This window comes from Polyodon spathula, chromosome 38 (genome assembly GCF_017654505.1).
Source record: "Polyodon spathula isolate WHYD16114869_AA chromosome 38, ASM1765450v1, whole genome shotgun sequence".
NCBI lineage: Eukaryota > Metazoa > Chordata > Actinopteri > Acipenseriformes > Polyodontidae > Polyodon > Polyodon spathula.
The window spans coordinates 2,850,107-2,875,325 of record NC_054571.1 but is presented as its reverse complement, the minus strand read 5'-3'; the positions used below and the strand labels follow the sequence as shown (position 1 = coordinate 2,875,325).

Sequence of the window (25,219 nt, the reverse complement as noted above, 5' to 3'; positions counted from 1 at the left end):
ATTTATGGATGAAAATAAAAAAATAGAAAAACAGGTTGAAGCACCAAAAATTTTAATTTGAATTGAAATGAAAGTTTTTAAGAAAATCAATATATCAAGCTAACCCAATAGTACGTGAGCTGAGGAAGACTACTTGGGGAAATGCAGTTACCAGCAATCCACTGTACACACACACACACACACACACACACACACACACACACACACACACACACACACACACACACACACACACACACACACACACACACACACACACACACACACACACACACGCACGCACACACACACACACACACACACACACACACACACACACACACACACACACACACACACACACACACACACACACACACACACACACACACACACACACACACACACACACACACACACACACACACACACACACACACACACACACACACACACACACACACACACACACACACACACACACACACACACACACACACACACACACACACACACACACACACACACACACACACACACACACACACACACACACACACACACACACACACACACACACACACACACACACACACACACACACACACACACACACACACACACACACACACACACACACACACACACACACACACACACACACACACACACACACACACACACACACACACACACACACACACACACACACACACACACACACACACACACACACACACACACACACACACACACACACACACACACACACACACACACACACACACACACACACACACACACACACACACACACACACTGCTACGGTTTGAAGAAAAGGAGCTAGCAATTCTAATGTATGGAAGCCGAATGCAAAGCTTGCTAATAGCTTATGCTTGCATTAGGGTTGGACGATAATACAATATTTGATTTATTACTGTCTAAAAATGATCACTGTAATCCCAGTTATCTCAAAGGGATTGTAGTTCAATGCGCTCCCGTTCACTGAATCAGCCTCAAATGTGCAGTTTTGAAAGAAGCACGTGTTTCAGCAGTGAAACGACTCTAGGTTAAAGAAAACCTCTGTTTGCGAGCCGCGGGGGTCACCTGGATGGTGACGCTGTCGCCGCCCCTTCTTTCCTGTCAATTTTAACCAATCAGCTGCTTCCCCTATTGACTGATCCCCTTTCAGCCAGTAACAGGGCCCAGAAGACACCGCTTCAGTAAAACGAGCAAGGAAATGAAGCAGGAACCGACTTCCTGGAAGGCAAGGCAGGCAAACTCAGAACTTTCTTTAACCTTGGATTCGGTTTAGCTTGACTGTCAAACGCGATTATCAGTCATCTTTCAGTACAGTAAAATAATCAGTACTTAACAAGCGATCAGTAATGTCACGGTAAGCAATTATTGTTCCAACCCTAATGTAAAGCGTGTACAGGGCTTGAATCTCCTGGGTTTCAGGTATATTATTGCAATGATCAGGTGCCAGGAGTTTGAGCAGGTTAGAAACTCACACTAGCCCTGCTGCTGCACCCAGTCCTGGGGTTCAGAACTCCCCTTGTTCAGGTATATTATTGCAATGATCAGGTGCCAGGAGTTTGAGCAGGGTTAGAAACTCACACTAGCCCTGCTGCTGCACCCAGTCCTGGGGTTCAGAACTCCCCTTGTTCAGGTATATTATTGCAATGATCAGGTGCCAGGAGTTTGAGCAGGGTTAGAAACTCACACTAGCCCTGCTGCTGCACCCAGTCCTGGGGTTCAGAACTCCCCTTGTTCAGGTATATTATTGCAATGATCAGGTGCCAGGAGTTTGAGCAGGGTTAGAAACTCACACTAGCCCTGCTGCTGCACCCAGTGCTGGGGTTCAGAACTCCCCTTGTTCAGGTATATTATTGCAATGATCAGGTGCCAGGAGTTTGATCAATCAGACCCCTGATAAATCTGAACTAATGGCACTTCTCATCACAGCATGAACAAGTCTCACCTGAGCCCACATTTATGTTCATGCTGCTGTAAGAGAGGAACGATTGATGTAAACTCCTGATCATTCAAGTAGTTAGTGAAGGTAGTTCTGAAACCCAGGACGAGGGCCAGTGGAAGTTACACACCCTGACTGCTAAGTGTGTGTGTGTGTGCGCACGCTCGCACGTGTGTGTACTGTAAACAGGCCTAATTTTCTTTTGACGTCACTTTCAGTCTAGACTTGCAGAGGTTCAGAAAGCAGGAAGAGAATTTGACGGCAGGTTATCCCAGTGTCAGGTGGGGCTCTCTCAGCGCTGTAAGAAATGCCTGCCAGTTTTCTGTGTCTTTTCAAATAGGGATTCACCCATTCTCTTTACAGCGCCCGAGTAGAGAGACACAGAATCACGCCTCTTTTCTTTTTGAATTGTTTTCTGATCCAGCGCTCAGCAGAGGAACATGCAGACGAATAAGAAACGGGCAATGCCAAATCAGGTACTGTTCACAACTTCGGAGAGGTGGAAGGGGGGAGCATGCAGCTGCTGCAGCCCTCCACAAGGGGGCAGAATAACATCAAACGGCAACCACAGAAGGACAGTGAAATATCTTTAAAATCAATTTTCTTATAGTGGCAACATTATCACTGGCCCATGGTTGCAGATTCTGGCACCACTTCCTTCCGCTGTAGGTCACACGCTGTGATTGTCATTCAGATGGTTTTGTACTCCAGCAAATGGTAGTTGATCAATACAGATAATCAACCAACGATAATCTTGTCAAATAAGTGATAAAATTGATTTTAAAGCTTTGGAAAACTATAGGAACAAAGAAGTGTCTTCTTGCAACTAAAATGTCTACAGTGTTGATTTGAAAGTAATAATTTTCACTTATGCATACATGGGACATACAGTGGCATCAGAATGTTTTTAAAATATATATTTAATATTCTGTGCGTGTGTACATAGATCCAGCGTCTTTTAATCTCTGATATTAATGCTGCAGTGTAGTGTAGTGCAGTTTTAAACTTGTAATACTAGTGTAAATACATTGACTTGATTCATTTTCTTTGATATTGGCTGATTTATTTGGAAGTTAGGTAGTGTCTATTCAGCCTAGAACAGAGAGGAACTAGGAGTGACTTGATTTAAGTCTTTAAAATCTTAAAAGGAGTTGACAGAGTTAACCCTAGCCAAGTGCAGCACAGGAACCAGGACCAGAGAACACAGTGTGGGGATGAGGTGGCGCTAGACGCAGGACAGAGGGAAGGAGACTCTTCTTCACACAGACAGTGCTCGCATCTGTAAATATTCTGTTAAACTACTGTTTCTAATGCCACTGTATGCATTAAAAAGGCTTGAGCCAGTAACAGCAGCATGTGTTATTAATTGACTCCCCTCCAATGCTGCATGAAGAATAATGTGCAGTAACCTTTTGTTTTGCATGACTTATTTTGTTTCAATGAAAGCTTGTATTAATAATGCCTGCGTTGCTTCAGACGGGAGCAGCGCTCCTTTCAGAGGACGCGTTAACACTGTGAAGATGATCTAATCGTCGTTCTTTTTGTTTTCTGTTTCCTAATTTTGGGCATGCCTCCTTCCTTTCCACTTCCTGTCATTTTCTACCTCGCTTGCCCGTTTCTCTCTCTTGTTTTCATAACTTTTCTCTCAATACAACCACTCCAAAACAAAGGGTGAGATCTTGGTAAGTACCTGGAAAGCGAACACGCAGAGAGAAACTAGTGCTGGGCGATAAGGATGGTCAAGCAAGGGCTGGTACGTGAGAGAATGGCAGTGAAGACAAGCTGGGAGGCACGTCGGGTTACAAGTGATTTTGTTAAACGTACAGTGTTTAAGCAAAGTCCAAAACCTTTTTTTTTTTTTTCCAGGACTGGAACACAGCTAGCGGGATACACACACACACACTTTGCCCTGGGGTTAAATTTGAATCATGCATTCATTCAGAGCCGTTCTTCCGCTCAGTTGTAGAATCGCTGGAAGTCTGAATCCAGGTGCTGCTCTTCAGTTCTATTCGCCTGCCACACATCTGTGCAACACGGGCTACTTCATGAAAAATGACTTTTTTTTTTTTTTAAACAATGCATTGCACATTTTTTCATCTGCTGATTAAGACAAGCGACACCCCTATAGGGGGGAGCCACTTTCACAGAGGGTAGCCCTGCCTCGGCCCTGTAATGTATTAACAAGATCAGTGACCTGAATCAGTCATTGGAAACTAAACTCCAAGTTGTGTGTGTCCCTAAATTCTCAGAACGGCTGTACCCCTCGTGTCATCACGGTGCTCCCTGCTTTCAGTGCTTGCACCCCCTTACCAGTCCTTCAGTCCTTATTGCCCCTCACTAGGTGTCTGTTTGGGTTTGCCTTGGGGAGAGGTCCTGTTTTGAGGGGGGGAGACCCCTCATGAGTGGTGGCAGAAAATCACAAACAGGAGAGATCAAGCTGATTTTTTGTGTGATTAATTTGCATTTTTTTTCAGTAGTTGCTTGGATTAAGTTTGGCTGGATTTAGTTAGTTGTTCACCGGTATTTTTTCTGTATAGATTTAATTTCTTCAGTTCTAAAATGTGTTCAGAGATTTGAGTTAAGAATGCTAGTCTAGTGAACGTTTTTTATTTTAAGGCTGGTTGTAATTTTCACTGATGTACAAAACGTAGAGGGGAACCAAACTTTGTTAAAATCAGCCTGGTAAACAAAACAATGTATTATAAATCACAAAAGTGAAGCCTCCCTAATTCCTATTGCAAGTTTAACAGCCCAGGTTCTATCTTTCACGCGATGGCATCCGTACTCGAGCTTTGCAAACTCAGAATTGCTTGTGTGTTATAATATTGTCTGCTTTGCCCCAGATGTGAAGTTTGAAAATGAGTTTATATATAAAAATATTATAAATAAAAATAAATAATGGTTTGAACATACCTGAAAAGGCTGACCCTTTAGAAGCGATAACTATGCAAAAATATTTCTATATTCCAACCCGTCTGTTTAGAGTCTGTGCGCTCTCTCTCTGTCTCTGTCTCGGTCTCTCTCTGTGTCTCTATCTATCTCTGCCTCTGTCTCTCTCTGTCTCGGTCTCTCTGTCGCTCTATCTGTCTCTCTCTATCTCTGTCTCTCTCCCTCTCCCTCTCTGTCTCTCTCTCTATCTCTGTCTCTCTCTCTCTCTGTTTCTCTCTGTCTCTCTCTCTCTCTCTCTCTGTCTCTGTCTCTGTCTCTCTCTCTCTGTCTCTCTCTGTCTCTGTCTCTCACTCTCGCTCCCTCGTTGGATTGGAGTTTGATCACCTTTGCTGCTTGGTGTCTAGTGAATTAGTGATCAGTGAAACGAGAGGTTGATATGGTTTTTGGTTAATACAGTTTGGTTTGTGTTCACACATTGTGGTTTAGGGTTACAGGAACAGTTATACACGTTAGCTTCAATTCGCGGACGAAATGAAGCTAACGGTGAAAATACACTGAGCATGTTTTTACAGTGTTCCTGTTGATGGCAGTTCAATGTTCTTTCAATGTGAGTGTCCTGTATTCAGTATTAAGGCTACCATCCGCGGTCCTAAACCTTGGCTATTCAGTGAAGACAGACTTAGGACAGGGAAGGAGACTCTTCTTCACTCTTCTTCACACTCTTCTCCTCCTCCTGTTAATTGCTATTTATTAGAGATCTTCTCCAGCCATTGACATAAAATGATCATTTTCTTCGTTTTGAATCTAGTTTTAGATTGAAGGGTGATCTCTTGCCTGTTTCTATCTTGTTTTTTTCTCGACTCACTTCTCCAATGAATCAACTTTCCGAACTCTCCTTGCATCGTGATTTGATTTGAATTTTAAAAAAATAAAAAAATGATGATCGATTTTGATTTTTAATATTTCCAGAGCTCGGGCCTTTCCCACTCAAGGCAAACTGTATGAGTTAAGTTTCTTTAGTCTTAGCGATCCGCTTCTGCGCAGCATTGTGTGCCTGTCAGAGGAAAGCCAGGGTTATCCTAGAACTAGCGGCAATGCAGCTGCAAATGACTGGACTGTCCCAGTGTGGCTCCCCTGGTAGAGGCACGGCCATGTGGTGTGCAAGGGGAGCGCGGCTTCCAGGCTGAGCAGAGCCGCTGGGATTCCACAGGGAGTGTCGCATTGGGACTGGCCCTCCTGCAGGTTAGGGAGAGCAAAACCAGCAAGGATTGTTTCTCATCGTGCTGTAGCAGACCCTGCCTGGCCAGCCACCCAGGGAGCTCAGAGCAGAAACCTGCAGGGCTGGCCTTTGTCCTCCAGAGTCCGGTAGAGTTCCTGGGTGTAGAAGAGGCAGCTGGCTGTGAGGACATCCGCTGAGCCTTCACTTCTCCTGGGCTGTTGAGGGGAGTCGCTGTGGCGAGGGAACGTAGTTGGAATTTCTAAATTTGGGGAGAAAGTCGTAGGGAAAGTAAATATAAGAAAGAAATGAAATGCATGCAAAGCTGAGAGGCAGTCTTAATCTCTGAATTTACCGTCAGACTCTGAAACGGTAACCCTGGCAACGGTACTCTGCACTAAAACCAAACGCCGCGCCTCTTAACACGCCGCCAGTGTCGCTGACTGCCAGCCAGCAGCTTCCTACTAACTCGGACAGCCTTAAAACAGCTTCCTGTGCTCCACTAATCCTAGCAGTGTGAACTAACCTGGAGTGCAGCCCTGCAGACTGCCAGACCCGTCCTTGTGCTGGCGGGAGATCTCCGCAGACCTCTCTGCTCTAGCACTAGAGTCTCTCCATTAAACAGGCTTGATTATGAGGAAATTATGTTTGGGTTGTTCTTCGCGATGCACGTCCACTGAATCCAGGCTGTTTTTATAATGTGCAATAGAAGGTCGTTTGCAGCGTGTAAAGCCCTGTGTAATGTTTGCGTCCGTTATTTTAGTGCGAGCGCCGTCTTTAAACCTCTTTTAATATTCATCTCTTCATGCGAAGCAACTCGCTGAAGACTGGAGCAATTTTAAAGATAGCACTCGCCTTAAAAATGCAGCAGAATTGCAGTAAACCCTTATCTTTACAAGACCAGGCATTTCTGTCTGTGCCATTAAAGGTGAAACAACTTCTTTTTTTGGCCGTGCCTTGTAGACAAAATTCCCCTCTAATAGACCCTCAACCTTTCCTTAAAGTAAATTCTAAAGATTACTGCTGAGTGTGAAACAGCTTTGTCCGATTTAAACAAAAATGTTTAGGTTTGTTTTAAATATTTGGGTCTGCAGCCTTCATTCCTTGGCAGAAACGATATGTTTTGAACAGTGAATGCCAGAGCAGTTTCTGTGCCAGTATTTTCCCCCAGAACCGCGTTACAACTCTCCAAAGAGGCAGAACACTTCTGATAAATTATAAATGTATAGAATCCGTGCCCAACAGCTTCACCCGTCACGAGACAGCTGCGTGCTGGTGATGTATTGTTATTTACAGCAGTCAATCTAAAAATCTTAATATCAGATAAAAAACTTAACATTGAAAAAGCTGCTTATCTCTGTCACAAAGAGAGGTATTTTTGTCGTCAGGGTTTAACAATGCTTCACAAGTGACAGTCACATCAAATCCATGACCTGCACCCTGTTGACAGTGTTAAGGCAGGTGTTTTTTTAATCCATCACAGACGAAAGCTTGTCATTTCCTGTCTCTATATTTAGCTGAAGCATCTGTTGGTGTTTGATTTTACTTGCTCAATCCCTAGAAAGATTTCATTAAAAGATTTTGAAAACTAGCAAAAAAATAAATAAACCGAAGGAGTCGTTCAGAGTAGCTTCATGTCAGTTTTGTGATAAATGATTATAGTCCCCAGACTTCACTTTGCATAAACCAGGGTCCTGTGAGGCGGGGTTAACCCATTAACTACCAAATTCATTTGTACAGAAGCTGGGTTTATTTGTCTTAATGGGTCAAGGAAAGATTCCCAGATCAGGGCTTTGGAATGCGAAATCTGCAAACGAATCAAGTGCACAATGTGTTTTCATTTCCCAATCAAGACATTTCATTGCCATCGGGGAGCGTGGGGTAATGGGGCTTCTTTTACGCGAAATTGGCAAATGCTTGCTTTTTTAAAAAATTCAGAATTGTAAATATGTGAAAACAAAAGTCATATTCTAATTCTAAATTTCTTGTGATTTTATTTATTTATTTATTTTTTTGTGTTAATAAATGGATGAGTGGGGATCAGAAGACGACGTCCCTCTCCACTGACGTGTCTCCTCTCCCTCCCTCCCTCCCACAATACAGGTGATTCGACGCGGCTGGCTGACCATCAATAACATCAGCATCATGAAGGGAGGCTCGAAGGAGTACTGGTTCGTGCTGACGGCTGAGTCTCTGTCCTGGTACAAGGATGAGGAGGTGAGGGACCCAGCTTTGCTGTCCTGTCTGTCTCTGAGTGTTCGGGGCGTCCCAAGCAGGGCGTGTAGTTCTACTTCACTCTTACCTGTGTCAGGCTCCCCTGAATCTGATGCACGCTCTCAACTTGATTAGAGGCAGCCAATGGACACTCTGCAAGTCACTAAATACAAATGAACGGACGCAGAGTCGGCGTCTGATCTACCTGTTGTGGTCTCAGCTTTCCAGAATGTCGTTGACATTCCGAGTGCCAGTTCCAACGGGGGCGTGGCTTTTATAGTGGTGAACTTGGCTTGGGTTTCAGCTGCTGGAATGATGCTTAAGATAAAATGATAATTAAAAAGACAAAAATGAGGTGAGATTGGGCGGAGTATGGGTTCGTACCAGATATAAAACAGGCTTCGCTCCAGAGCAATTTGGTGAACCGCAGTGAGCTGTCATGCTTTTGCTCTTGAGTCATTGTGATATAAACGATGCGTACGTTATGATTAGGGCTTCTGATTTTCGGTTTTAACCGATAAAAAATGAAACTGGTGGATAGCCAACGAAGACCAGAAAACACAACTGTGGAAATGATGAATCAATTTACGTTGACTGTACCCTTTTCCTGTTAAAAATAAAACCTACTACAAAAATAATAATAAATACATTCCACAGTGCGGCTGGGCAATGTCCCGCCTTCCTGGCTTGCATCTGTCATTGATTCGTTCTGAATACTTTAAACCCGCCCCAACTACTGAGCGACAGCACACTCCTGTATTTCTATTGGAGACTCCACTTGCGAGATTTGAAACAAGATTACAATCAGGAATGGAGGCTTGTTAGCGGGGTTTAAAGCTGATTTGCAGTTAAGATACGGAGGATTTAAAACAGAATTGTGGGCAAAATGGACAAAAAATGCCTCCACACAAAAACCCCAGGAGAATGTGCCCGAGAACAGAGGGGTTTCACTGTGGAAGACAGCACGGGAAAGAAGGGACAGCACAAGAGTGCCAGTCCTGTCCAGTTACTGCAACACATACTGTGACAGAAAAAAAAGTCTTGATTGAAACAAAACCCTTTGAAATGTGGACATAACATTCAAACTCTAAATCAGGTTGAATTTTAAAAAGAATACGTTTAATTATTGGAAATAATAACTAGCAAAGTCTGGTGAAATCCAGTTCATTTTCATATTTAATAATTCACACATCTGCATTTTTTAATATCTGTTTAGTACACTCACGAACATGCAAGGCGGTTTTATGTTACAAATTCTAAACAAACTGGACAGTCAACACTGCGTTCAGTTGATGTTCATACCACCACCCTTCCGATCATCAAAATAAAAACCTCCCTCGAGTTGCAACGGAAAGTAGTATAAGGAATCTCTCTCGCACTGCAGGGCTTATCGCTAAACAGTCCATTGTGAGTCTTGCTAGTGGGCCGGTACTGCTCTGTTTAGATTGGTGGAACACACCCCAGTGTAAAGGGATTCTTATTTCCAGTGTAAACATTGGACAGGATTGTGACGACGAGACCACTGAGAGACTTTATCAGTCTGGACTGGACTCCGCGCTCCTGGGTAATATTGATAGAGACTTGTGCTCGAGACGCTTTGTCGTTGAATTGCAGTTTCTTTCAGTCTCTCCTGGTGCAGCAGTGTTGAGTGTGTGAAGTCCAGGGCTTCCTCAGTCTGTCGGTGTGGCTGCACGCTGCCTGTCCCTCCCAGCCTAACCAATGTGCAGACTACTGTACACCTACAGCATCATGAACAGGTAGTCTGAACACTGGGCAGACAAGGGGGGGCAATGAGGTCCTCCTCCTTCTCTCCCTAAAAAAAAAAACAACATTGTATACAATAATACAATTACCGAGCGACACAGTCTCTTATTGGTCGCACGAAGAGGGGGTGGGTGTGGCCTGATTATCCACCAATGGGACAGGACGCTTGCAGAGGTGGGAGGGGCTAGTTAGAACGGAAAAGAGAGGAGAATAAATCTGCAGAAATAAGTAACGTCAACGCAAGAGTGAAATCAGAATAAAAAAGGACGAGAAGACGGGAGAGGGTGGTAGCTGGCGTGGGCTGTTAAGTGGGACGTGTTTTCTGGTAGTATTGTTAATTCCTAAGGAATAGCCCAACCAATAAGATATAGTGACTCAAAGCATGCAAAGATTGGAAGATGGGCTCCCATGCCTTAGCAAACAGCCCTCTCTAAAGCCGTTGTTTTATTGTCCCTTGGCTGGCCTTAATAGTAGGGCTGCTGGTCTGTTTTTTTCAAAGGATGTCCAGTTACTCTTAAATTAACTTTGCATAAGCATGTAGAGCGAAATCTGGGACTTCCTGTGTTACTGCATGGTGTCTAGTTAGCATTTTACAATCTCTGAAAAACACAGATTTGACATTTTTCTCAGATTAGTTTTACTGCAGAAAGCAAGCATCACTGGTTACCACCAATGCGAAGTTCCAACCAAAAGTTTAGCATCGCCTAGAATTTTAAGATTCATTAAAGAAATGTAAAAAAAAAATAAAATTAGATTTAACATGTAATCAAAGAACAAAATGATATCGCCTGTAGCAATAGCAGGACAGTATTTTGTGTTGGATTTCAAAACGTCGCGTTTGCCAGTTTTGCGTTCAGTAGATGGAAAGCTGCACAGCGGCGTGCGATTCAGTGCGTTAACGCAGTGTTATTCAGAGGGTTTCGCTCCACTCTGAAGCAGAACGAGTTCATTCTGTCGGGTGGCGCAACACATTTGTCCAGAGCTGTAAATCTCCCCAACCACCCCTCCCCCTTCGTTTTCAAACCAGCCTTGTGTTCTCTTTAAAAAAGCAGGGATTTTTATTAAAGCCATTTTTTTTCTGAGAGAAAGTTTCAGACAACTTACCAAGAAATAGAATTCTCCAAGCGTCCGCAGAAACTAGCAGCTCCCAGGCTGTAAACTGGAGCTGCGGAAGAGGGCTGTCTGGGTCCTCTCTGATCAGCGACGTGGCAGGGCTGCTCAGATCTCTTCTGTGGAACAAATGCTCAACTTTTAGCTTCCAGGAAACTGTGGTGGTGGGGGGCGGGGGGGAGTTTCTGCTCTGTGGCCTTTGTGCTGGAGGATGACATCATTGTGTGAGTGTGTGTGTGTGTGTCGGCATCTGGAGTTTAGGCTCTGGCAAGTTATATATATAAACACTTCCAGATGTTTCTTGTCTGTCTGAACACAAGCTGTGCCCAGACCCCACCCCCCTGTCTTTGACTGGGTGGTCTTTTCAAAAGCCGCTTTTTCCTCCCTTTTGTTTTTCTACGCCTTCATTGGTGGGAGGTGTTAACCACGCCCCCCCTTTCTCATCGGTAACATCTTCCGATTGGCTCATAATGCACCGAGGGCGGGGCCATGCCTCTCTTTTGTGGGGCGTGTTCCAGTTGCTATAGCAACACTTTTTTTTTTGGGGGGGGGTTAATAGCTGTTAATAAAGCTATGAAGCGGTGTGTAATTAGCGTGTTAGCGCCCCGGTTTCATTGGGCTTGGTGAGGTAAGATTGGTTGATTGCGTCGGGTGATGCAAACCCTGTGGCCGAGCTGTCAGTGTGGGTGTTGCTGGGGTCGGTGCTGTGTGATCCCAGCTGCTGGTATCCCTCCCAGTGTTAGTGACCCTGCTGTCTGTGTTTGTGTGCCTCACCAGGAGAAAGAGAAGAAGTACATGCTGCCGCTGGACAACCTGAAAATCCGAGACGTGGAGAAAGGGTTCATGTCAACCAAACACATCTTCGCAATCTTTAACACTGAGCAGAGGTACAATGCAACACAGTGCAGTGCAATACAGTACAATACAATGCAATGCAATGCAATACACCTCAATGCAACACAGTGCAGTGCAATACAATACAATACAATACAATGCAATGCAATACACCTCAATGCAGTACAACACAATACAATGCATCTTAATGCAATACATCATAATGCAATGCAATTCAGTACAGAACATCACAATACACCTCCATGCAATACATCACAATACAGTCCAATACAATCCAATACATCTCAATGCAATACATCACAATGCAATAAATCACAATACATCACAGTGCAATGCAATTCAGTACAGTACAATACAATACAGTACATTATATCACAGTGCAATACAATAGCAAATGTTTATTTTATTTTTTTGCATGTATTGATATTTAGAGTTGGTTTGATAATTCACTGATTAGTAAAAATAGAATCTCATTTAAAAAGGTGGACTTAAAAAAAAAAATATATATATATATATTCTGTAATTTTAGAATTTATTGTTTTTCAATCAGGCATTTAAATACTTTCTATAATAACTAGAGAGAATGATCTGTTTTGAACGTGACAGCTCTGTTTTTGTGCTGCTTTAATAAATATCGTGCTATTTTTAGACCGTGAACCCAAATAACAATAATAAGTCTTTATTTTTATATAGCGCCTTTCATAGTGGAGCACAAAACGCTTTACAAGATACAAGACTATGCATCAGCTGCAGAGTCACTTACAACAACGTCTCACCCCAAAGACGCAGCACAAGGAGGTTCAGTGACTCGCTCAGGGTCACACACAGCGAGTCAGGGGCTGAGCTGGGATTTGAACCGGGGACCTCCTGGTTACAAGCCCCTTTCTTTAACCATTGGACCACACAGCCTGTTCTGTTCTGTTGTGTCAGGGGTGGTCAGAGTTAGTTCTTCCGCTCCTGTTCTTTGTTCCAACCCTGGTCTAACTTGTTTAACCAATTAAACCCCTCTATGTAAACCCTTTGCTCATTTTACGTGTAAAACCTGGAGTGGAATCAGTCCAGGACCGTGACTGATTGGACACCCCTGTGTTAAATGAGCGAACACATGGTTTGCCACCGAATAAGCCGCTTCAGATATTGAATTCGTGTTCAGATTTTATGTCGGGTTATTTTCTTTTGTGTCTGCGTTTTCCACAGTGGGGCTGCCAGTTTTATTTGAAAAGACTCACCGTTGTTTCCGAGCGGTGAGCGTTTCCCACGATGCCTTGGGGGGGGTGTGGGGGGGCTGTGTTTGCGTCTCTGATCGCCTCTCTGCTTGTCTTCAGGAATGTCTATAAAGATCTCCGGCAGATTGAGCTGGCTTGTGATTCCCAGGAGGACGTGGACAGCTGGAAAGCTTCTTTCCTCAGGGCCGGGGTGTACCCTGAAAAGGACCAAGTAAGTGTGGCTTTCGTTAATTAGTTGATTGAAAGGACTTTGTCATTCTAAAGCCATCGCAAGCGTGACGGCTGGTTTTACAAGCACAAGAATGTCACTCTGAAACCAGGCGACGGCTTATTTTAAGCACACGATGCTTGTAAACAAGTTCAAGTTTGCCAGCGTCTGTTTGGATTCGAGGGACGGTTAGGGAACGAAGCCTAGCATCCCAAAGACCATGCCTGTGTTTGCAGGGACCAGGAGATCAGTCAAAGATTTGACACTTTTAAACCTGTTTTTTACGTGGTCTGTATGAGGTCTCGTGCTCAAGGTTGTGCAGGTTTATCACCATGCTTTACCACACTTAACAATTGTTTTCAATAACTATCTATGTTTTACCTTGCTTTCACTATGCTTCATTACACTTTGCTCTGCTTTTGTGTCCATATTATAACTCTATTACTCTATAGAGTCTGTTGTAATTTATCTAACCAGTGGCTGATCTTCAATAGCCTTTAAGCATGACGAGACATATTAACAGTTTTGTTTTTTTTTCTCTTAGCTTTTTTTAAAGCTGTTCTGACGACCTGCCTTTGCTCCGGTCACTTCTCACAGCCCTGTTTTTTGTGATTGGCAGGCAGAGAACGATGAGGCGGGCCCAGTCGACACTTTCTCAATGGACCCCCAGCTAGAGAGGCAGGTGGAGACCATCCGCAACCTGGTGGACTCCTACATCGGCATCGTCAACAAGTCCATCCGAGACCTCATGCCAAAAACCATCATGCACCTCATGATCAACAACGTGAGTGTCCTGCAGCCCCCTAGAGCTGGGGGCGGGTCCTCGCTTTGTGTGCACTTACACTGGTTCAGGGGAATGTGAATAAGCTGATCCCTGGAGCCAGCATCACCACCTCTGTGTGTGTGCTGATGCACCAGGGAGACTGTGAATAAGCTGATCCCTGGAGCCAGCATCACCACCTCTGTGTGTGTGTGCTGATGCACCAGGGAGAATGTGAATAAGCTGTTCCCTGGAGCCAGCATCACACTTCAGCCGTCAATGTCCCAGTAAACCACGCGCCCCGACAGGGGAACTAAAAACCGTAGACCCCGAGCGATCGCTCAGTATTCTCCGTTTCTACTGTCCGCTTGCAGGCGAAGGACTTCATCCACTCTGAGCTGCTGGCGTACCTGTACTCCTCTGGGGATCAGACCAGCTTGATGGAGGAGTCCGTGGACCAGGCGCAGCGCAGAGACGACATGCTGCGTATGTACCACGCCCTGAAGGAGTCGCTGAAGATCATCGGAGACATCAGCACCACCACCGTGTCCGTGCCGGCCCCCCCACCCGTCGATGACTCCTGGATGCAGAAAGACCCCAGGTCAGCCCCCTGCTTCGTTTCAATAAGGGTTTTATACTTTTTAACAACTGAATATGTATCGGAACTGAACTCCTCTGAGGTCTGGCCAGGACTGAAAGGGTTAAAAATTTGCACTGAAATTTAAAAACAAAAAATCCTTTTTGTGTGGTTGAGGCCGCAGCGGTCTTGTGTAGCGCTTCACTGCCCCCTTCTCATGTTTTCTGTTTTCTGTTTTCTATTGCAGCCCGAACCTTCAGCACAGACCTGCAGGGGGCGTTCCGCCACCCAGCCGCCCCCCCGCGGTGAGGGGACCCACCCCCGGCCCGCCCCTCATCCCCACCCCTGCCTTTGGTGCTCCTCCAATCCCCTCACGGCCTGGCCCCCAGCCCGCCTACGGCTCAGCCAATCAGGACCCTTTCAGCGCCCCGCCTCTGATCCCCTCCCGGCCGGTCCGTATCCCTCCCGGCGTGCCTCCCGGGGTCCCCAGGTAAGAGGGGCGCTCAGCGGGAGACCTGCTGCCTTTAGTGGCTGCAGCTGAACACAATCCCATTTGTCTGACCTGTTCTGAAAAGGGGTTGACCCAAGTTAACGCTAACACAGAAAAAAAAAAACAGGACCAGAGGACAATGGAAATGAAGTGGACTTAACACAGAGGGAAGGAGACTCTTCTTCACACAGAGAGTGGTGAGGGGATGGAATGGGTTACCTAGTCATGTTGCTGAAGGAGACTCTTCTTCACACAGAGAGTGGAGAGGGGATGGAATGGGTTACCTAGTCATGTTGCTGAAGGAGACTCTTCTTCACACAGAGAGTGGTGAGGGGATGGAATGGGTTACCTAGTCATGTTGATGCTGAATCACTGGGATCCTTTAACTTGAAAAAGTTTTGAGATCAATCAGCTGCTAGGAACCGGACGAGCGCTGATTGGCTGACTGCCTTCCTCTCATTTGTACAGTTTCTTATGTTCTGCATATAACAGCTTACACTCTGCAGGAGGTCGTCTGTGTGAAGAAGTGCCTCCTTCCCTCTGTCCGGAGTCTATCGCCGCTTAACCCAACCATGTCCTCTGCTCCTGGCTTCTGTGCTGCATTTAAAGTATTGACGAGATTTTAAACATTCCCGCTCCCCAGTTATTATTTCAGTTCTAAGCTACAAGTCTTAATTTCTTTAAGCCGTGCAATTAGACTGGTCTCGGAGACCTGTCCTGTGCTTCTATTCACAGCACAGGTCCCAACAAATGTGCAGTTTTGAAAAAAAACACGTTGTAGCAAACCCGTATTTTCATTTCAAAACGTCTGGTTCTGCAGAGGGTTAGAGAGACGTGTGTGTTTTCAAGCCTCAGCTAGGGTCACACTTCTGAAGTCTCCTCCAGTGCCACTAACCAACCAGCTGCTTCCCCTAACAACTCACATGCTTCGCTTAGCGTGAGCCCGGTAGACTGAGGAAGTGACCTGGGAAGCAAAACGGTAGCTCCCTGAAAGCAAGGCGTGCAAACTGAGAACTTTCTTTAACCCCTCGCAGTACCAGTTGTTGTTTTTAGAATGAAAATCCAGCGTTTTGGGGTAACTATTTCAAAACTGCACGTTTTGAAACCTGTGAAGTGCGTGGGGTCAGATTTCTGAAGTGATTCTGTAAAGCTGCCTCCACTTTGATATTCCGATGGGGGGGGGGGGGGGGGGGGGGGGGGGGGGATGTGATTGATGTTGAAAAAAACTTCGAAAAAATTTTGACGTGCATCTTGACGAACGACACGAAAGGCAAAACGGACTCTCGACAAGACCTATTGCCGACGGTTCGTAACAAGACTTCCGGTATACAACGGCCGCAGAGCTGTAGCCTTTGCTGAGAGCAGTTCTGAAGCCACATTGCCCAGCCAGGTCTCAAACATATATAGTGAGGCTGCCCTGAAAGAATGTCCCTGCCTCTGCTTCGTCTGAGATCGAATGACCTTTTCAAAGCACTTTCAGTCAGGGGGTGGGATGATTCGTGATCGCCGAGTCGTAATCCTGCCATTACACGCAGTATCGCGACAGAGGCACGTATTGTGACACAAGCACAACAGAGCTCTGTGTAGTTCGCTTAGGGGCTTCCTGAATGAAGAATGAAGTGTTTTGTAGTTTGTGTCGGTCCATACCCTCCCTGACTCGTTGCAATCAGGAATTCAACATCATCATGCATCCTGGCCAGTATATCGCAGAGCGTATCTCTTGACGTGACATTGCTGTACCCTTCCACCCTGACTTTAATAGATTTTTTCACCTTTTAAGGCTCGTTATCGCACAGGTCTCACCTTGAGTTGTTTCAAATAGGAAAAATCCCTCAGTTGTCCGAGTACGTGCATGCTCTCCAGTGTGCTCTTGTTTGGCTTCATTCACGAAACTTCAAGACTTTTCTCTACCCTACGGAGATTTCTGAACAACAGAAAACTTAGTTTGTAATCGTGAAGTCTCGCATTGACAAATCCAGTTCAACAGGAGTTTCAAAATCTCTCTTGGGACGTTTTATTTTTAAATAATAAAAAGTAACAGAATGATTCCAGTAAATCTGATTGACCACGAATTTGTAGATCTCGCATTTACCTATTTGAAAAAAAAAATTTTTTCCTATATATTTTTTTAATGGTATTTTTTTATTTTTTTATTTTTTTAATAGTGATTTGTAAAATTAAAAAAAAAAATTAAAAAAATAATCGTCAGACGAGACGGCCGTTTATAAATTGTGTGAAATTTCCTGGAATAGTTCCGTTAGCTCCCTGTGCATTTAACACGGCCTGAGCGCTCTCTGTTTCAAACGTACAAGAGCCCAGTGCTTGCTCTGGAGTGTGTACTAACAGCCCAGCGCTACGTTGTTGCAGGCAGCTATTGCGGGCTCACAGGTACAGCGCACTCACACAGAAGGCTGTGGGCTTGATCCTCAGCACTAGGTAAATAACAGTCTATTAAACAGCTGTGCTACTGAAAAGCAGAGCAGTGCGTTTCGAGAGGGCCGGCTGCTTCCATCTCATTTCATGCTGCTTGTTGCAAACCCTTGTGCATGCATGCTTCTGCAGATGCGTTCTTGTGCATGCATGCTTCTTCAGATGCGTTCTTGTGCATGCATGCTTCTTCAGATGCGTTCTTGTGCATGCATGCTTCTGCAGACGCGTTTTTGTGCATGCATGCTTCGCAGACGTGTTCTTGTGAAGTTTGCATGCGGCATGGTGTTGCTTCTGCCTGCTGTTGGATCCCTTGTCAAGGTTCAGCCCAGTATCGGTGCAGACCCCATGTTTTTGTCACAATGAAGTTTTTCTAATGTGCTTTAGCATGCCGCTTTGGGGTTTCGATAATGGCATTTCAAATGCTCGAATATCGGCTAAAGATGGTTCGTTATCACTTTCTCCCTCGTTTTAGTAGTTTTTTCTCTCTCACACAAACTTTTCGTCCTGCTTTTCACTGTTTTTTTTTTTCTTTTAAACTATAACACTGTTCTCTTCCAGAAAATAATTCCAAAAATGTCCCATAGGAAAAGCATAGCAAAGAGTAATAAAGTATAGGCAAGCACTGGAAAGCCCAGAGATATGATATTATTATTATTATTATTATTATTATTATTATTATTATTATTATTATTATAGATGATAGTGTAAGGGTTGAGCTGACATTTTGAAAAGAGCTTTGAAACAGACTCTACAGTTCGAAGCTGTCAGGGCGTCGAACACTGAAAAGGAAAACTGACCGCTCCATTATTTAAACTGTTGCATCAACAAGGAATTAATGTGATCATTTTGGAACATGGAAAGTTGCCTTTTAGCTTCCAATGCAATTCAATACCAATAAATACCAGATAACTTCCCATTGTAGGTGAACTTCCCTCTGTCCTGGGCTCTGGCAGAATATTTTCGCTGTCAGTAAAAACACCAAACTAGTAACCAGTGTGCTGCAGGAGAGGACCGCTTTCTAAGGAACTCGGTGATTGTGTAGGCAAGGGCAGCTGAGGGAACACCTCCATGTTTTAAGCAATTATTACAAATGAATTCAGTGTAATTAATACTTAATTAAAAACTTCACGAAAGGGAATTACTCTAGGGAACATGAGAGTGTAGGAACAGCCCTAGCTAAGATATTCATAGCATGGCCAAAATGCTGTTTCTGTTGGCGTGCGTGTGTGTGTGTGTGTGTGTGTGTTCCACTGCGTGTGCATGTGTTCATCTCTGTGTGTGTGTGTGTCTGTGTATGCTAGTGTGTGTCTCTGCGTGTCTGCTCTCACTCTTGTTCACTCCCAGTCTCTCACTCTCTTATTTCTCTGCAGCCGAAGACCTCCAGCTGCTCCCAGTCGCCCAACCATAATCCGGCCGGCAGAACCTTCCTTACTAGACTAAACACTGGGAGACACAGACAGGCAGACAGACAGACAGACAGGCAGAGCTGTGCAGACCATGGCCGAGCTGGGAGGGGGGGGCAGGCGGCCCTCCTGGTTAAAATCAGTACTGTTTGTTTATAACATAAACAAGTCAATGAGGTTTGAGCTGCATACTTTTTTTTAAACATGAAAAGTAAAAACCATGGGAAAATAATTTTCCCAGGTGGAAAACCAGCTTACCTCATTGGATTGTTTGCGAATGCAAACCGTGGAAATCCAGGGAACTCTCCACTGCTAAGTTATGCTAAGCAGCCAGCCCTGCAATAAGTTAAAACTATCTTTTATTGACCTACATCCAGCAGGATTTTCCTTGTTGAAATGATGCTTGGGCTGGGCCGAATTCTTGGTGAAAATCAGTAAATAACGACAATAGCTTTAGGAATTGTAATTCTATTGCAAAGCATAAGAATTATGTTGTGACCAACATTAGAAGCTGAAACAGTGCAGAGCTTTTGAATTGGGCAAGTAAACTGGAAGCCAGCAATGCCCGAATTTCTAAAGAGGCCCTCCTGGGGCGTGCATCTGCCAGCCCTCGTTAGAACGACCCCCAATCTGAGAGCGTTAACCTGTCTGGTTCTGTGAAGCTCTCCTCTCTGTTCATAGAACATGAAAACATTTTAGAAACTGCAGCCTTCATTTCTTGTTGATATTGTGTTTTTCTAATCTGATCAATTGAAAATAGGTTATGAGATTAATTTCTCCAGTTTTTTTCTCTCTTTTTTTTTTCTAGCTTTAAGGAATTCTATATTAATTAAATAAATAGATAAATAAATACACAGAAGCCAGCATCTCATAAATCGACACCTGATAGAATCACGATTTTGGAAATCTGAACCGAACCCGATTTTAGGGAATCCATTTTGGAATTGGAGATTCCGGTCAAGTGGATTTTCAAAGTGCATCTGCATTGAGGATGTGAATTTAAAAAACACTGCAACACCCCCCCCCCCCCCCCCCCCCCCCCCCCCCCCCCCCAAAAAAAAAAATGATATAGCTGTCTTTGGAGAGCTGCCTTTGAAATAGTGCTATTCTGGATGGAAAATGTCAACTAGTGTGTAATAATAATAATAATAATAATGATAATAATAATTATAATACATTTTAATGGTTGTGTGCTTTGAAAACTGCACCATGCTCTTAACACACTGAAAGTACCTTAATAATAATTTGTGATATTTTTACACGCTGTGCCTTGATTTAGCGAGTTTGCATAGAGTTCGACTGACAGCAAACCCAACTTCAATTAATAAAAGGATAATTGCTTGTCCTCGTTAATTCCTTTTAAAAATCTACTTGTACATTTTTTATTGTTAAAATGATTTCAGTTAATAATTAAACAGTAAATCAAAATAAACTTAGTTTGGGGAATGTAAACTTGGAGAAATGGGAAGATAGTGTTTCGTTTATCAGCACATTTCGCTCTTAATGTGACAGCACTCCAAATTTAGATTGTGCAAGCAGTATCTATTTTTATAACAATGTAATGCTGAGTCGTGTATATATTTTCAAAAGTAGCTGTGTTTCCGTTCAATTTTCAGAATAGCTGGTGTTAAATTAAAGCTTTGAATTTTTATTTTTACCTCAAGCAAAGTAAAAGGCGCTATTGCAATTGTGCAGTGCTTACCAGAGCAAAAAAACTTAAACATTCAGCTGTGAGAAAGAGGGTGTTATTGCTGCCTTGTGACACCGGGGGGCGCTGTCTGCTTGTCACGACCTGTCTAGGTGCGCAGTGTGGCCGCTCTTGGGGTGACATCATCATCCGCACGGAATTGCCAGCACTTTGTGGCCCGTGACATCATGATCTGAATGATTTACACCCGTCAATCACACACTCAACAGCGCCAGGTGTAGAAGAAACTCCTGTTTGAATTTCCTTTCGTGTTTCTGAAATGTGTGACGTACAGGTTGTTTGTTTGTGTCCTAAAATTTATGATTTTTAACTTTTGGGCAGAAATAAAACCTACATATTATCAAGGGCTGCTTTTTATGCAATACATATGCATCTAATGTATTTTTTTTTTTTGCTTGACATGATAACGACCTCTTAGAGTTGAGGGTATTTTCTTAATCCCAAATGCAGCATTAATCAAGTTAGCTGTCTATAGCGATCACTCAGGCACAAGACTGCTTTGGAAAGAGATTTATTCAGGGCGGTGGGGTGGGGTGGGGGGGTTGTAGAAGTCACACACAAACGAAAACCACTAGAAGGATCAGATTTATTTTTCCAAACAATTCTGTAGCAAAATAACAATGCATTTAAAACAAGGGGGGTGGGGGGTGGGGGCTAAAACCATGTTATGTCTGGCATATATTAAAATTATTTTACTCTCTCTTGATTATTTATAACCAGAGAATTATTTTTTCTTTATGATTGGAGTAAATGAGTAATGAACAGCATTCAGATCTGAAAGTGTAAGGATTGTATTCCGGGGGACCGGGGAAAGGGTCTTGCCACAGTGGATTCCAAAATGGGAAAACCGGGAGATCAGGAAAAGTATCCTAGTATTGACAGAGCGAGCTGAAATTCTGGACTGCCTGAAAAAGATGAATAACCTTTTTATTAAAAAAAAAAAAAAAAACACTGAAAACAAAACAACTAAAAAAAATACCCAGCACATTGTGCTTTTAAATTGTCAAACCCTAAATTCAAAACGTCTAGGAAATGAAAAAAAAAAAAACACACACACACACATTTAAATTGTAATCAATTTAATCAGTCAATTTTATCAATGTTCGTAAGATGGTGAAGAAACAGTAGATATGCAATGAATTGGTCTGTACGCTTAGCGCTAGATATGAAATGAATTGGTCTGTACGCTTAGCGCTAGATATGAAATGAATTGGTCTGTACGCTTAGCGCTAGATATGAAATGAATTGGTCTGTACGCTTAGCGCTAGATATGAAATGAATTGGTCTGTACGCTTAGCGCTAGATATGAAATGAATTGGTCTGTACGCTTAGCGCTAGATATGAAATGAATTGGTCTGTACGCTTAGCGCTATGCAAGGACGATTCCTACACCTGACCGGCATGTTTTTCAGAACCTCTTAGATGAAATTTTGAAACGTTTAAAAACCTCACCCACCCCTAGTTCACGCCCAAAGCCCAGTTTCTACAGAGAAGTGCAGGTGGAAAGCTGCATTGCCTTCTGCTCTGATCACAAACGCACCGAGGACTGGCCTTGCTGTTTACTGACCGTGGAGATAATAAAATATAAAAATATCTTGTAACTAAACTCGAGTGACTAGCACCCCCCCTTCCCCCGGGTATTCTTTCTGTGGCAAGATCGCCCCCCCCCCCCCCCCAGTCCTGTCCTGTCCCTCTCTCCCTCTGTTTCCTCACTGTGTGTGTTTTGATTTGAAATCTTTCGCAGGTGTCTCTGTTTGAATAATCCTGTAAGTGCCTCTGTAGCTATTAATAAACCATATACAATAAAAGGGAATGTCTCTCTGGTGGACGGTGTCTCCCCTTTTTGTTTCTCCTTCCCTTCAGTGCGTCTCCCTCGGATCTGTGTACGAGTTCAGGCATCACAATCAGCACCAGCCGTTATGTGGTAGCTCTGCACGGAGTCCCCAGTTAGAAGGACGAAAGTGCACGGTTTCTGTTGACCTGGTTCTTTATGCTGTTCTGTGAGTGAGCGCCAGCACCCTCTAGTGCACAGCTGGTGTATTGCCAGCACAGTGAATCCGAGCAGACTTTAGCAGAGCTGAACCGAACTGCGTGTGGAAGGAGGTGACTGTAAACAGCAAGGTAAAGGGGGGGGGGCACGGTGGAAATTGGAACTCTCTTATAATTTATCACCACAAGACAAAAACAACAAAAGATTTTGAGAAAGCGACCGTGATATATTTTAATACAAAGCATTTTACTTTTGAATTGGACAATATTTGTGTTTTGAACCTGGGAGTCTCGTAGTTCTAAACGCTGGAATGGTGTTTTACTGTATTTCCTATCGGTTTGCCAGCTGATATACGGTGATCATCACTAATGATCAATATATATATATATATATATATATATATATATATATATATATATATATATATATATATATATATATATATATATGCATGCTTCATTTTAAATTTTTGAAACCGGGCTGCACAGAACTGGCGATAGACAGCCAGATCGATAGCTCGATCGATCGATAGCTAGATGGCATTGCGGTCCTTGCATGTTTAACGCGGGTGTCGAGTCCTCTCTTGGGCTCAGCGCTTTTGCAGTAGAGCGGATCGGGACACTGCCTCCCAGTGTCCGCCCTTTCGGACCCCGCTGCCTGATGGCTGATCGCACAGCGCCGGCTCTGTGCGGAGCCGCAATGGAGTCAGTTTCATGAGCGCTGCTCGTTTATAAATGTGGCTGCAGATCACGTCAGAATCCCCGTCCTTGTGGTGCAGTTACAGCTTTACGCCGCCGGGTGGCAATGTGTTCCACAGGGATGGAGACAAACTGATTCGACAAAACTGAAACCATGACGCGGGTAAAATCAGAAAGCAAGTTCCAGATCAAACTGCAGGCAAAGATCCCCGGTAACCGGTACACGGGAGACGCGTGTGGCCGCGTCCCAAAGGAGCCGCAGCTGAACGCAGGCGTGTGCGCGTTGTGACACGCAGCTGTCGGGTTCTGCCCTTTCTCGTCCCCAAACAAACTAGAGAGGCGCTTTCATTATGTTTTCCGGGTCCGAAGTTGATCACCAGATTGGTACAAACGGGCTTCACCCCCCTACCTCACTGAGAACAGTCAATTCAATTCAATCAAGCACAAATCATCCCAAATGAACGGGCCAGTAGGTACCTACTAGCCTCCTAACCCCTAAATTGACCCCGTACCCCTAAACCAAATCTCAACCCCTAAACCTAACGGTGTTACTGTTGAAGAATTTTTCCTGTTATTGCAACGCCGCGTTTTAGCGCCCCCTAGCGGCCACTGCACCCGACGCTCATCAAAGCGCTTGATCTGGACCGACTCCTATCTGTTAGCAGGGTAGTGTGTGTGTGTGTGTGTGTGTGTGTGTGTGTGTGTGTGTGTGTACCTACTGGCCCGTTCCTATGGGCTGGTTTCTGCTTGATAACATTGACTCGCCTGATCTCAATCAGACCGGGACTCGCACACCACGCAGTTAGTAAGCACAGTGTTCATCTCCGAATGAAAGCTGGACTCCTCTGGGCTTTTCCTGGAAAAGATAAATGAATGTGTTTTTGTTTCTCTTATTTTTTTTTTGTTGATGCATACAGACGACCACCTAACAATCGAGGCAGACCCAACCACCAATGAGAGCCAGCCCTGCGGCACACCCCACTCCCGCTCCCTGGGGGGAAGAGAGAGAGACACGCATCTATTGCTCTGCAAAGGAGACCCGCAGCCTTTTCCGCGTGTCTGGCCCACGACTTGGGCATGCGTGCACGCTAATGCCCATTGATGCAAAACAATTGGAAGTTCAATTAAAACCAAAATAAATAAATATTGTGAGATACTGCAGCCTCCTGTTTTTACCAGCGGGCAGTATGCAGCCTTTAGAAAACTTTCCCGCAGCAAAGCAGAGGCGAGCATTGTAAAGCGTGCACTGAAACTGAAACCGGTTTCATCAGAAGCATTTAATTTCTGCTCACTTGTAGGCATGAATGTATTGGGCAACAAAACTACTGAGAGATTTAGGAGCAGAGGTGGGGGGAGGAGTGACGGCTTTTATTTGTGCTCTTACAATAATCGCATAAAGGTAATGCTTTTGAAATAGGAGAGGCTGGCTAGAGGCTATGCAACTTTTCCATCTTTAAGTAGTCTTTTTTTTTTCCATGGAGGGAAAAATACCTTTGACCAAATAATTTTTTTAATTTTTTTTTTTTTTTTTTTTAAGTTTTTTTTGTTTTTTTTTTTTTTTTTTTTTGGTTTTGGACCTTAAAAATCAGAATCTCTTGCTCGTTCCACTCAGACAAAAGCTGTCACTGTTTCTGTAACGCGAAGCTGAGCTTTCCAACGCGTTTGTCCAAACTCTCCTCCTCCTCTCCAGGGTGATTCGCAAACAGCACCGCGGATGAAGACAG

General features: G+C 44.1%; 1 protein-coding gene and 1 long non-coding RNA gene across 2 annotated transcripts in view; one reads left to right on the top strand and one right to left on the bottom strand.

The window, feature by feature from the left end:
• LOC121304497 (dynamin-2-like) overlaps positions 1-21,841 on the top strand; it is a 28,266-nt gene extending 6,425 nt beyond the window's left edge. The window contains exons 2-11 of the mRNA XM_041235661.1: positions 2,154-2,238; positions 2,382-2,433; positions 3,628-3,639; positions 8,166-8,279; positions 11,928-12,037; positions 13,331-13,442; positions 14,059-14,223; positions 14,574-14,800; positions 15,024-15,266; positions 19,067-21,841. Of these exons, the coding sequence (XP_041091595.1) occupies positions 2,154-2,238; positions 2,382-2,433; positions 3,628-3,639; positions 8,166-8,279; positions 11,928-12,037; positions 13,331-13,442; positions 14,059-14,223; positions 14,574-14,800; positions 15,024-15,266; positions 19,067-19,136 (1,190 nt within the window). The 3' untranslated portion in view covers positions 19,137-21,841. The remainder of the gene's footprint in view (positions 1-2,153; positions 2,239-2,381; positions 2,434-3,627; positions 3,640-8,165; positions 8,280-11,927; positions 12,038-13,330; positions 13,443-14,058; positions 14,224-14,573; positions 14,801-15,023; positions 15,267-19,066) is intronic.
• Positions 9,374-11,620, bottom strand: LOC121304543. Its single transcript, XR_005947971.1, has 2 exons — positions 11,145-11,620; positions 9,374-10,089 (listed from the first exon to the last, which is right to left on the bottom strand). It is a non-coding gene; the product is annotated as an uncharacterized LOC121304543 (long non-coding RNA).
• Positions 21,842-25,219: the final 3,378 nt, after the last annotated feature.